Source organism: Dicentrarchus labrax, unplaced genomic scaffold (genome assembly GCF_905237075.1).
Source record: "Dicentrarchus labrax unplaced genomic scaffold, dlabrax2021, whole genome shotgun sequence".
Classification (NCBI taxonomy): Eukaryota; Metazoa; Chordata; class Actinopteri; family Moronidae; genus Dicentrarchus; species Dicentrarchus labrax.
Genome location: NW_026136705.1, coordinates 29,485,845 through 29,500,484, shown reverse-complemented (window position 1 = coordinate 29,500,484; position 14,640 = coordinate 29,485,845). Strand labels below are relative to the sequence as shown.

Sequence of the window (14,640 nt, the reverse complement as noted above, 5' to 3'; positions counted from 1 at the left end):
CACAGCGAATACGCCTCTGCTCTTCATATGGATTCAATAGTTATTGTTGATCTTGTGCAGCCTGGCCTGGAAAATTTTGTGAAGTGAGCACAATGTTTTAAAGTGCAAATAAGGAGCTCTGTGCATGAAAAAAAAAAAACAGAAAAATATACGTCTCAAAAAGGAAAGGATTAGGTGGAGGAGACGTAGCTGGAAAGAAAGAGAGTAGAAGCCAGAGCTAAAAGGAAAATAAACTTCCAATGACCCAGCTTCAAGTCACAACTTCTCTATTTTTACTGACATGAAAGTTTGACTTGTCAGCAATGGTGGGGGAGTACTGAGAATCTTTACTTTAAGTAAAAGTACAATTACTCTCATAAAAAATGTCTTACACTGAAACGCTGAAAATTACCATTTGAAAAAAAGTTTAACTACATTTTCACCTACAGAATGTGTTTGCGGGGGTTGGTTTCAGGATGTTTTTTGGGATGTTTTTCAGGAGGTTGTTGTGCCCTTTGTCATGTAACTGTTGTTTCTTTTTTAGATTTTGGTATTAAAAAGTCTGGCCAGATGTGGCCAGGGATTTTCGCTGAAGGCTGCCTCTTGTCCTGGGTTTTGCTCTGTCATCATCTCATCGTGGTCAAAAGACAGGTGCTGCTTATTTTTCTTCCGGGCAGCTGTAACTTGGCATCTGCAGTTACTTGCGTGCTCCTCCCCCCTACACTCAATCCCCTTAGAGCAGACTAGTTGTAGTAGCTACAGAAACCCAAGGATTTGAATCCCTGCATTCTTAAACTTACTCAGCCCATAGAGCTGATTCTAATCCTGGTTTTAATGTTCAGTCTTCATTTATAAATGCTCTTTAGTCTACAAAAAACATATAATATGCTGTAGTGAAAATCTTGTAATTGTAAACAAGGGTTTACTTTCTAAATGAAAGCTTTTTCATGTGAGGATCATGTCAAGTCAAATTTATATGGCTGTAATGCAATTCTTCCAGCTTGGAGAAATATACTTTTCTGATTATTCATGACTGCAACACACTGTATGCTTTTTTGTTTGTGCTCATTTCACACAGTTTTGTGAGACTGGGCTGTCTCTTGTCATTTCAAACCTACTGAATATAGGCCACAGTGAAAAAAAACAACACACCTCCCCAACACAGCCGACAGAGCCAGTTGATTCATGTCAGACCCTACAGCCAGCAAGCTTTGAATAGCCACCTTAATAGTCAAGGATCCAAGTGATTGAGCCTTTCTGGTCACGGTGGAAGCCTTTGTGCACTGTGTGTGTCTGTGGATGCTCAGGGTGAAATGATGGGAATAGTACCTGGGATGGTAGTGGGCTCTATAGCTGTTCTGAAGGAGAGGATGCCAGGCTCTGACTTGCCCTGCTGATTCTCCGCCACCACGTGAACCTCATACTCTGTATTCCACTCCAGGCCGCTCAGCACCACATACTCACTGCCATGGGGGAGGCGGATCTCTGGTTTCCAGTCAGATACATGCTTCTGAGAAAGGAATGTAGAGGGGACACAACTCAAAACTGGGTAACCAAATGAGACTGTGGTCATTCTGTACAGGCACAGTGATTCATTGTGTCGAAGATAAGAGTGCATTGTTCTTTAATAACTTCACAAGGTACAAAGCTAAAGCCCCAAAGGAACCTGTAGCACCTTTTTAGCAGAAGATGAAAAGGAATGCGTAAAAAGCACACTTCAACATTTTGAGAAAGCGTATTTACGGACCAAGAGTTAGACAAGAAGCTCATGATCTGTTTTATCTCTTTGGATTAAACACAAAGAAACCCTTCAACAACTCCAGAGCTGTTACTCACATGATGTATGCAATATTTGTCGAAACATAACAAGAAAGATTACTTTCATACAAGAACAGAGGTGTACATGTTATTGTTGAAAGTATATTTGTCACAGTTACTAAAGACAGTTAAAGTTGCACACTTACTGAGGCTAGATGTCACAGGGGAAAATATGCCCCCCCCCAAAAAAAAATTAAATAAAAACTAGGCTCAAAACCTGGCAGTGGTTCTTGGTGTTCAGTTGAGCAAAGTTGTTAACATTCAGTGGTGGGAAACCAGTGAGGGATCATGGCTTTCTGAATCGTCTATCTACACTTTCCCTTACCAATCTGGTCTCACTGCCAAATACTGCAGCTTGGTCAGTGGCCCTCCGCTTCAAAATATGGCGCTGTAGGTTTCCCTCTAGTATAATTTCTGGGCGCGCCTGCCATCTAAGTCAGGTGACGCAGTATCAAAGAGCAAAATAGTCCGAATTTGTTGGCTCAAACAAACTGGACTTTGACCTAACTTGCTAACTTTACCGTGGAGCCCTGTGCATCCAGGAATGAAGTGCGAGGGGTACCTTTGGCATCATATTTTGAAGCAGAGGGCCACCGACTAAGTGCCAGTATTGTAACAGGTTGGGAGTGAGAAAGTGTTGCCCTATCTGTTGACAACTTCCCCGAATGAAAACTATTCATTTACTATACACTATAAATGATTATACTGTTGTTTCAAGGTAACATTTGGGCACTTGTAGAACAAATTGTAGGAGTACAAAGGTTGACTTACATGGAAGGGTGCCTTAATGTACCGTATTCCTGCTTCCAGTTGGTTTAGTGAGCATTTACAAGCTCTTTTCCTTACTAATTGTTATGAAACCATTGCAAGAATTGGAAAAAAAAGCAAAACAGCAAAGTGGTACCAAGTTACCTCCTTGCACAGTATACTCACAGCCTTGTATCTGACCAGGTAATGTTTAATGGGGGAACCGCCATCGTCCTGCTCGATCCAGTTGACCTTAAGACTACTGCCCTTGTTTTGGAACTTGACTTCTAGTTTGGGGGCACTGGGTTCCCCTACACAGAAAAAAACAATGAATTATGATTAGTTGACATAAATATGGTTGCTACGTCAACAGCAACCGTAGCCTCTTCCTCTAACCTTTCTACTGTGTGTGCTTTTGTCTTCAAGGTTAACTAAGCTAAACTTTAGTTGATTGCCAGTTTAACCTACACTCTTTTAAGATGCTTTTCTTTCTTCTTCAAACTGTAACAAGCATTGCAATCAGAGGACTCTGCAGATGTGGAGGTAATAATCACAGTGTGATTAAGTCTTTTATGCTTTGTTGGCCTAAAGTGAGTTTTTGTGCTGTTACGTTGCTCTACTAAGCTGTTAAGTGATGAGAACAATGACAATTCCATCATAAAATCAAATCCCTGCAGATGATTGGGTCCATTGCTCGCAAACCACTAACATCATGTCAAAAGCAAGATAATTTTGGCAGCGACACAGCCAAATGGTTAACTATCTTAAAAGAAATGCGGCCACATCTGAACAGTTTATGTAAGAGAATGGTCAAATTAAATGTAATGATGGGCAACTCCTGACGAGCTTTGTCACACCCACACACTCTCTATATGAAATTAAAAGCTTTTCTCCGTGATCTAACATCTACACAGAAGTTCCAAACAGCTCTACACTTGGACAGGGTTAGAGTTAGGGTTAGTTTATGGTATTATTTTTAAAATATATTAAGCCTTCTTGATGGGAGGACTTAAAATATAATAAGTACCAATTACACAGTGTATGCTAACGGATTAGCTTGGAGCACTGTTCTACCAGGGACAAATCAATGATGGTGTCAATGTTTTCATCTCTTAAAAGCTTAGTTTAAAAATAAAGCAATACACATTAAAGGACCAATATGTAACATTTAGGAGGATCTATTGTCAATAATGGAATGTAATATTCATAATTCTGTTTACATTGGAATTGAACCCACCATGTTGAACCACCATGTTTCTACGGTAGTCCAGGAACAGACGAACCAAACAGTGGCTCCAGATAGAGCCTTTCAAGTTTTTCAGTTACTTCCAAGTGATTATACAAAAAAATACGAATATGAATATTATATTCCATTTCTGTCAATAGATCCTCGTAAACGTTACACACTGGACGGTTAAAGGAAATGATGGTGTATTTTGTTGAGTGGAGGAATTGTTGGCACCAACGTAAACCCTCTTTTCAAGCTTACAGGGAGAATGTATATATATATATATATATGTATATATAATTTTGAGTGGACTATCCCTTCGGGGGAAGCCTGAAGGAACAGATGGCAGTGTGGCTGCCTCCGAGCCAGTGGTTGAGGTGTTCTCCTTGAGCCTCCTCATTATCTGCTTCATCCCCCTAGAGTAATGACTCCTGGATCACTGGATAATGAGCCTTTAGGCCTTGATTGGACATGTTAGTCTATTACTTTTGATAATATATACATAGTCTTATGGAAGGGAAGCTCAAGGTGTTTTGTGTGCATGTGTAGTGATGATGGCTTTACTCTAGTACCACTGTAAGTGCTGTAAGGGAGGAGACTAACAGCCCAAACTCATTAATTATGTACATAGTGGTCACACACAGTTAGCCATGTTATTATGTTATCAAACTGGCTACCTCATGATGTTACAGTTTTTGCCCTGTGCTAACATTGTGATAACAGAAAACACTCACATTATATCTTACATGATCTAAGAGATGATGCAGATTTGAATATATGCCTTACTTGGCAAGTCATTGTGCAGGAAAGGAAAAAAAAACATTGGCATACATTTCAAATGGACACGAAAATGTCAGCATTCCTGTTTCCAGACTCAATATTTAGCATTTCAAACATCAGTGTTAGTGGTTAATTAAATGAATATGCATGAAGGCACTCTTTCTTGATCCTATGTAATCATCTGAGCACACTGCCTAAAAACTGGATACACTGAAGTGAGCATGACAGATGCTGGAAGTGAATCAGACAGTGTTAGCAGCAGTAACACGGTGGCAGGTAGACATCGGTACATTCGGCATTGTTATTCACAAGCATCATTCTGGGTTAGGTCATGTTTTCTGAGGCTAAAAAACAGAGAGAGGCGGTGGTTAGAATGAGAAGCTTCCCCATGCAGGCTGGAAATTTTGGGTGCTGCTACGCATTCGGATGGGGAAACATGTGGAACACTGCCCATAACCTCACACTGACACACATGCAGTAGGGCGTAGGTCCACATGTAGCCCGACCTAATACTGCATCCTCCCTCATCTTCCAGCATACATTGAGAGATAAGTGGATAGAATTGAACAAGAGTTATTGAAAACATGCAGTCTCATACAGAAATTCTTCATTTTAGTTTTGTGGCGTCAGTTAATGCTTAATATCATGTAACAGTACTATTTGTGTATTAATATGAATTAGCCGTTATAAATCACATCACACTGTCCAACCTTAAATCTTTAGATACATTTAATTTATCATACATGTTACTGTAAATGTAATATAAAAGTAATTACAATCTTACACACAAAATGTGTTATATCATGTTTCATCTCAAAATTCAGACCACAAATTTCTGGTATAATTATTGCGTAAATGTATTTTGGTCACCGAATCCTCTCTCATAACTTTAAATTATGGAACATTTATTAGTACTGTTGCATGTAGTAAATTACAGATCTTTTTTTTAAATTTCAGTGCTTTATGTAGAAATGCGAGTACCAAGAGGACGTGACAACAAAGACACAGACACATGCAGACAGGACCGACATTTTCTTTGGGAAACAGCAGAGCGAGAAGAAGAAGGATGCAACAAGAAACAGGAAATAAACTTGCATGCTGCAGTAATGCAATGGGCTGCTGTGAATCCAATCAGTGCAACACTGTGTAGGGTCAAAGGAGACCTAAACATGAACTTGTTCATTCGAAGTGGTTAACGGGACTTTTATTGTGACGGGTCACTTCCTGTCACCTCATTCGGTCACTTCCTGTGACCGTAACCTGATGTAGCTTGATGACGCACAATGTCCAGGTGATAAAACTCCTGGCATGGCGTTATCCCCTCTCTCACGCCGCTCTCTAGCTCGCCCAACCCACCAACGCACGGCAAAGAATTATAGCACGGCACAAGAGCCTGCCTTTTCCTGCAATCCCTGGCCAGCGCACCCCTAACGGGTGCATCTAACATCTGCAGCTTTAAACAGAAAGTCTTCCAGCCGACTTTACCGGAGCAACGCAACGTTAATGCAGTCGTTACCTCTTCAGAGCAACGAGCGAAACGCCTTTCATCTTGCAACCTGCACCAGGGGACACCGCACAGCAGAGACTATTTAGACTTCTCGCTCGCCCACAACGGGCGATATGTTTTGGACCTTGGTGCAGCCCGACCCGCCACCTACGCACGACAAAGGATTATAGCATGGCACAAGAGCCCGCTTTCGTTTCCCTTATTTAAGGGTGCTGCCCTGAGGAACTTTGATATTAATAAGTGATTTTCTATTATCTTTTGATAATTAATAAACTTTGATAACCAAAATTAATTGATTACACTAATACCTTTAAACCACTGTTGGCCAACAAATGGTACCGCTGTGATTTATCATAGCCTAAAAATGGTGCCCCGTGTGAGGCGTAGTACTGTTGATTATTATTCATAACTGTGCTATATTAATATTTCAGCATATATTTTCGGCCCATATAATTTTTGGGGGGATTTCAGTCTAAATTGCAATTTTTCTAAAGTCTGAACCACTAGTCTGCCACAGCAGTAGATATCCAACTGTACTTACAAACAAGGATAGGCATAGGAGTTACCTTACGAGTTTGCTGTTGCTGCTAGCTATTCCAAGCTAAACCTACCCTGTAGGAAAAATAAGAATTTGGTTCAGCATTCGAATCAGACATATTCAATGCCACCTAGTCAAACTAGTCTTTATTTTGCTGTAAACTTAAGTGCCCCTAAAAAAAAAACTGGGGTAGAGCCCCCGCGTGCTACCAGCCCCGTGAAAAATTAAAGTTACCTCCCTAGCTGTTACTACCACGTGTTCCAGCCTGTGTAAACTTTAAAGAGCCCATCCCCTGACTGTTCCTGCCCCACATAACAGTGAGTGTATGTGAAATTTGTTGTACCAACTAGAGCCACTAGACGGCACTGTGTCTATCCCTCCTCCGCAGGAAGATTAGATTTGATTAGTTTACTGCCCTAGCTACACTACAAGGTATCTGCCACGCAACACCACAGCCAACCACACTAACTTGCTACATCTCCTCCTCCATTCTACAGAGAACAATGGAGAACCCTTTTGTAGAGCAGTTTATTTCTTCCCTAGCACAGAGCCTAAAGCCCGACTGCCCTGAATTCATCAGAAGGTGAAATTTCAGTGAGTGTAGAAATTAAATAGACTCACTACTCAATGACAGTTGCGATGCTCAGACCGCCTCAAAGGTTGATTGCTGAGATGTTTGCTTCTAAACTTCCACACAAACCAGTCTTGCTGTTCAGAGTTCAGAGAACTCTGTTCACACAAGGAGGAATTGTTAGGGCATAGATTAGGACATCTTGCCCCACCACAGTCACTCAGCAGATGTGACTCTGGCTTTTCTGATTCAAACTCCTCCCTTGGCGAGAGGTTGGCTCCCTCTCCTCTAACAAGATGGGACCGGTCCCCAACTGACCCTGAGTCCCTGGGAAGAAAGTCAGTTCCTCAACCTCCACAGAGAGACAGAAGGAATAGCTACCTGACTTCTCATCTCCCCGAATCAGACATTGAAGAGCTATGTAGCTTATCTTCTTATATTCAGCCACTGCCTGTCAATTGAAGAGAACTGTAGCAAGTAATGCATATGTCTACAGTCAAGTTAGCCAAGCCTCTCCTGGTAAAGACCTCGCAGTGTCCTCGTCTTAAAGTGCTGGAGCCGATAGCTAAAGATATTGAACCTTTCGATCCAGACAACTACGATCACTATAGAGAAGATTATTTTAGGGAGTACCTTACTTTTTCTGCAGTTCTATAGGCAATTGTTAGCAACTGCAATAGACTCAGTACAGTAATCCTAAACACAGTAATAGTAAGACGACCTACTTTTAGCTGAAAAACAAACCAAAATTAGATGTGACACCCCTGTTTGCAAATACACCTGGATCAGCTCCTTGGTAGAATTTTGTTCTTGCTTAGCAAATCAATCAACTGCCCGGATGTTAGTTGATGTGAATGAACTGACAAACGAACTCTTTCAGCTATGGACTATACACTCTTGATCCAAGGATCACACATCGGGTGCATTCCTGTGATCAAAGGGGGGATTATATGTAGGGGCAAAGGACACCTTTAAACATGAACTCGTTCATTTGAAGTGGTTAACGAGACTTTTATTGTGACGGGTCACTTCCTGTCACCTCATTCGGTCACTTTCTGTGACCGTAACCTGATGCAGCTTGATGACGCGCGATGTCCAGGTGATAAAACTCCTGGCACGGTGTTATCCCCTCTCTCACGCCGCTCTTTCGCTCACCTCGCTCGCCCACATCGGGTGATAAGTTTTGGACCTTGGTGCGGCCCGACCCACCGACGACGGTCAACAAAGGATTATAGCATGGCAAAACAGCCTGCTTTTTCCCGCGATACCTGGTCAGTGCACTACTAACGCAGTCAACATCTGCAGCTTCAAACAGAAAGCTGTGAGCTACAGTAGCTAATTTGGGGAAAAAATAAGAAAACGGTAGCTCTGTGGGTGAGTATGAGGACTACATGTGTGATGCAGATTGCAATCAGTGGCACTTTGTGAAGGTGCTCCTGTGATGTTTAAATGCAGTTCAGAACAGTGGTACATAATAAAAAGGTTTTCATGAAAAAAAGATCTACTGGTTTTACTTTTTTAAAGATTTGAATGCAACCTGGAAGCCTGGAATAATTTAGATTTTATTTCTGATCAAGACATGGGAAAGAGCACACCAGGGAATCATACATTTAAAGAAATAAGTGTGTTTGGAATAAAATGTAACTACTATTACTACTCTGACAACAAACGTAAAATGCAAAGTGGGATTTGAAAAAAACAGATGAAATGAAATGTGTGAGCGCAATTACAATTAGATCTATCTTAGCTAGCTCAGAGGAATTCAAATCAAGGACCCCATTTCCACCGGATATTAACATGCTATCTGTATATGGATATCTTATCAGGATAAATACATATGCATGTTAATATATTGTGTAAATGTAAGCATAACACATGGAGGCAAGGAATTCAAGGTTATATATATATATATATATATATATATATTGAGATTTAAAACATTAATATAGCAGTAAACTATTATTAGCTATGGAAAGATAAAGTGGAGTCATGGCATCCTCAGTAGAGAATGATCACATTCCCTTTATCTGTGTTGCTATCCCAGCTCATCTGTGATTTTTTGACAAAGCTGGTCAGGCCGCGTGTATTTTTCTTATTTACATTGGTTAATTAAGGTTTTATTTCAACCAAACCAGAGTTGGTGATTGTTGGAATTGTTTTGGTGTGGTTTTTTTGTGCGTAATGATTTTAGAGTGATAAGAAAGGTAAAAGTACAGTTTTTGTCTGTTGAGTACGATTGTGACGGCTGTTTCTGGTTAAACAAATGGATCCTTTCCATAATGTTGTCAGACTCTCTGAGACAGTTAGTGGCAAAAACAAGCCCCTTTAGTGGACATACTTTTTTAAATACGATTAGCTACATTGCCGCCTGTTTCAAGAACATTATCTCTTCTAACTTGGTGAATTTAGAGTTTTGACCAAAAAGTTGGTGATTGTTGGAATGTGGAAAGACAGTTTTTGTCAGTTTCATTTCTTTCCAGTTTGAAGTGTGTTTTACGGTTATGTGCTAGGTAAAATTACATTACCAGTGTTGTCAATGGAGTCATGATGCTGGTGCTCTAGTGCAACATTTAGTAGCAGTGAATTCTGTTTATATAACCTTTAACAGTCACATCAAGGTAGCTCAGCTCAGCCCTGTAAAAATAATGTATCCCTGGTGCGTATTTCTTACATTAGATTGTCTATATAGAATTCATATTTAACAAGGCACTAAGAGGAGAATAGCTTTGCATTGTTAATTCATGACTGCAATGTAAAATTGATAAAATGATCATAGTTGGCTAGAAGGAAGAGAAAGTCTTAAGATGAATGGGGATGAAATGCTGTTTAAGTGAAATTGTGCATGTTTACTAAATATTTACTACATATTTAAAGAATGGCTTAAAGATGGATGAAAAATGGCCAAATAAAACTGGAAGCGTTTTTATGTTTCGCCTATGACTCTAATTTAACAAATGCCTACTGAAGGATCACTGCGGATCTTATGATCTCAAACTAAACAACAACAAAAAAAAATTACCTTCTGTTGGCCAGCGAAGACGACATCATCAGCACCATGCAAGAGCCATATGACAAAGTCACATGATGTGCACGCACATGATTGGTTGAAAGGAAAATGTAGGAGAAGGGGGGGGGGAGGGGGGGGGCACATGGGAAACATAAAAAACATTTTTGAAATGATGAAAACATGTCAACAGAATAAACAAATGAACAAAAATGTTAAAGACAAAAGGACACAAAAGGAACACAAACAACCAAGAGAAATACATAAATACATCAACAGACTTTTTGAATATATATAAAAAAACATGTTGCTGAATATATGAGGCAGTTGCAGTCTTATAGTTTTGGTCTTTGGAAACATGCAAAATATCCATAAATAAATGAAGAAATAAATAAACTGATGCTGAATTTTGGATATTAATTTAAGATACAACCAAAACTGCACAGCCAGAATTGCCTCATGCATCCAGATAATTAACAGCTTTTCCTCTGACGGATTTTATTTGATTCTTATATTTTACAATATTAATGACCAATCTGAATTTGAACTATGACTGCCATTAAAGACAAATTAAAGATAGGAAGAACACAGCAGTTTGTGTACAAACAAGAAATCAGGGTCAAAAGAAGAGCAGAGGAAACTCTGCAGCTTTGAGAATCCAACCATGCCAACTAAACATGATGCACAACACAGCAGACGACAGTGTGAACACATGAAACATCAGGAGAAATAAGGTCTGCATCAGACAACAGTCTAAGAGCATTTGTGACATTGAGAGCGGCAGAAAACACAGAGTAGTTCCTGGAGCATATATATGAACAGCTACATCCTAGATGAAACTAAAGTAAAGCCAAGGCTGTATCTGACAAATGTTATTAAAAGTGTGTTCAAAGTGAGAGATTTAGTTAGGAACATTTCAAGGACACACAAAACAGTACATCAGGATTTCAATTAAAAGGAGCAGGAATAGACATACAATTACTCCGGTGACCTCGCACCAAACACATCATCATGTTTGTTTACACACTGCACGCTGTTACCTGAAATGTTGCTTTAAAATGTGTGCAAACCTCAAATTAAAGCAGTCACATACAGTAGGTTAGTTGCTTAAAGGTGCAATCAGTTATAATTGTACTGGCTCTTTGCACAAATGAATGATCAGATATCAGCAGGGGCTTGCCAGTGCTGGTGATCAGCGTCACCTCTCTGTTACCTGAGTGGTTGTGTAGGATTTCTAAACAGACAAAGCATTCCTGGCTCAGGCTATTTCCTGGTTGTGTGAAGAGTCTCCGTTACATTACTGTCTGCATAGACAGGCCATATCCTCAAGACTAGCGTGAACTGTTCTGCAGTGAATGTCAGTGGATCTGATACTGTGCCTGAGCTGAATAGACACAATGATGAGAAACATTGAGGGGCGCTCAAGAAAATTCAAAGTCAACAGTGACAGAGTGGTTTAGATTAGAGCAACAATATGTAGATGGAGGAGAGGCAAAAATGGGTTCGGTAAGTAGGAAGTAGAGGAGAAAGCATTTTTGCAGAGGGGTACCTCTACCTCTAACCCGAACCCTTTTTGTACAGTCATGATCAAGGTAGACTGTCAGAATAGCTTACAGATAAACCAATACATTTAAATGAACCCCCCCCAAAAAAAAAAGAAGGGAATAGCCATTTCCTAACCAATCAGTTATGACTATAAGGACTCCTGCCATTGCAGAATCCAAGATGGCGACTGTTACTAATAAGTAGTGCAACATGCGCAATAAATATTTTCTGTTTAGCTATGTTTTGTCCATGATAGAATTCATGTTCAGTGGCGCCGAATGATGGCTTTCTCTACCACCGGTTGGAGTTTTCAGTTAACATTATAAAGTCAGAAAACACAAACACAACATAAGGTGTTAGCATGGAGCCTACAATCACTAAATGTTTATGCCAGATGTGTGATACTACAACTATCAACCATTTAACTTTTCAAATCTTAGCATGATACCTACTACTGTATTTCTAATAATAAAGTGTCAGGATTGTGTTCTGTAGCCTCTGATCTACCAGGGTCTTTGTACTTTCACAGATTAACAGGTTACAACAAACTTAGCACAACCTAGTCTTTAGTATGTTTTAATTCTAAATGGACAGACACATTATGTTAATTATGTCACACACAACACTAGTCAGGTGGTTAGAATGGCGACCTTTATGTCCTTGACAAATGTTAGTAAAATCATCATCTAGGAGAATTCAAGACCGTTAGCAAAGGTAGTAAGTTGCCAAGCTCTTTTTGCTGTTTTGCTGTGGCTACGAGTTCTCCAGTGAGCCACACCAGAAATAAATGAACAACTACTGTACACTAACTGTGAAGCCAAGCAGGTAAGAGGTGAAGAGAGACACACTGCACACTGTGCGACTGGCATACTCACTAAGGGCCATACTGGTGGCAGCGATAGGGGGTGGTGTCTCTGATGAAACTGAAAGATGGTGAAAACATGGTGAGAGGAGCTGGAGTTCTCCTCAACAAGAGCAACTCAGTGCTGGGTCAGGTTTGTTTTTACACTGGCTTGGTGATAAGGAACTCATCTCGAACAATCCTGTGGAACAATGACTCTTCTCGTTTTTCAGCATCAGTAAGCACCTCCACTGTGCTAACCACTGTGAGGCAACAACACAAACATCTTATAGCTTTTTCTATTACATCCTGTGAAATGGGAATGTCCAGAAACATAAGGCATTTCTCAATAGAGAGTATGCCAAGTGCAAAGTTCTCAACAAACTTTTCAACAGGAGATGTATATACAATAAAAAAACATCAACACTGACTTCACCAAATTGGCATCAACAGATATTAGAGTTTCATATCTAAAACAGCTACATGGAAGTCAGTGTTTGAGATGTAGAGAACTACTGCCTGGCCTTGGACCAAGGCACTGGCCTTGGAACCGGAATTGGGCTCTGGATGCTGGACTGTTGCTGCCCACTAGTTCTTAATAGTTAGGGGTGGGAGAACTGCTGAAGTTTCCCTAAAAGTACAATTTAAAGTTAAAACCTGAATAGGTTTCCTTATAAATGCCTGCAAGCTTAAAAGAAACTTCTCATGGAAACAAAGATAAGCAAAAAAAAATGACTGCATTCTTTCAACTATTTTGCAGCGCTTGTAAGACTTCTGTGAAATGCTTGTCGAGCAACCGATTCTGCATTTTTATTTGTTCAGCAGTGAGTGTACAGTGTCAGCTTCCTTTCTTTTCATACCTATGCCAGATGCCTTTTGTTTTGGTACCCATGGTTTCGTTTACAGCAACAACTAGCAATTACTTGAAGTTGTCAGATTTCTACAAAGGCTAGCCTTCACTCTTCTGAAGCTTACCACACTTACAAGCATAACACACACACACACACACACACACACACACACACACACCATTATTCTCCTTAAATCCAGATAATGCCAAAGGTAATGTTTTATGCACATATATAACTCACTAGTCCGAAAACAAAAAAGATGCAACCCGTGCCATTTCAAGGATATCTTGAATCATCCCAGTATCCAAGTTGTTTTAAAAATGATGGTCATATTCCAAATATGATCAAAACCAGGATATGACTCTAAACTGAAATAGTAGTGTGAATGTATACATTGAAGATTTGAATCCAGACCATATGGACTCTATGCATTGGCCACAGTTGTGAAGCAGAAAAAAACACACAACCAGGAACTGGGGATTTAAAAGCAATGTATAAAACCTTTTTCCTTAGCAGCAGTAACCATAATGCTCTTCCCCACCTGCACCTCAACAGAGGAAGGTAAGCTATTTAAAATCTTTCTTTATATTCTTTCTTGTGACCTCAGAGACACAACTGTCGTCAATGGCCAAATTACAATACCAAAATAAAAGCACATTGTGAGCACAAATGGGAATCATAAAAGGATGTCTGGTAATTGAAGGCCTGAATATTTCAACCTTATGTTTCCATACAGGGCCATTTATGTGCAAAGATGCCAAGCTTTTAACATTATTACCATTAAATATTCTAATTCCACATTAATTACCATATGATTATACAAATATAATAATGGCCATATTGGCCCTGAAAACAGTATACCTTTTTTAAAGGCCTGATATACCACTCACTGGCTGAACTGCTGCAGAGCACAAGTGCAATATACTTTATACTAGAGACATACCAAAATAAATAATAATAATGACTATGGTAAAAATAACTCGCTTGCTAAAGGCTGTAAGACTGTCATATCAATCGATCACACTGCTAAACAAACCTGAAACCACATTAGAATAATAGATTGCTGTCTGGAGAATTCCTACAACAGGTAATGAAATGAGCACTGATGTGTATCAATTAAATGTTCAGGGTTTTGGGTGATGATTTCTGGTTCCATTTCCACAGAAGACATGATATGATCAAGAACATTGTTACATTGACATTAGTGAAGCACGTTTCTTTACAACACAAT

General features: G+C 39.8%; 1 protein-coding gene across 14 annotated transcripts in view; it reads right to left on the bottom strand.

Annotated features, from left to right (window-relative positions):
* ncam1a (neural cell adhesion molecule 1a) overlaps positions 1–14,640 on the bottom strand; it is a 272,082-nt gene that overhangs the window by 29,306 nt on the left and 228,136 nt on the right. For 9 of the 14 annotated variants that reach the window (XM_051402011.1, XM_051402013.1, XM_051402014.1 and 6 more), the window contains 3 exons: positions 12,593–12,640; positions 2,731–2,855; positions 1,309–1,489 (listed from right to left, as the gene is read on the bottom strand). In XM_051402011.1, the coding sequence (XP_051257971.1) occupies positions 1,309–1,489; positions 2,731–2,855; positions 12,593–12,640 (354 nt within the window). The remainder of the gene's footprint in view (positions 1–1,308; positions 1,490–2,730; positions 2,856–12,592; positions 12,641–14,640) is intronic. The other 5 variants (XM_051402018.1, XM_051402019.1, XM_051402024.1 and 2 more) reach the window with 1 other exon arrangement.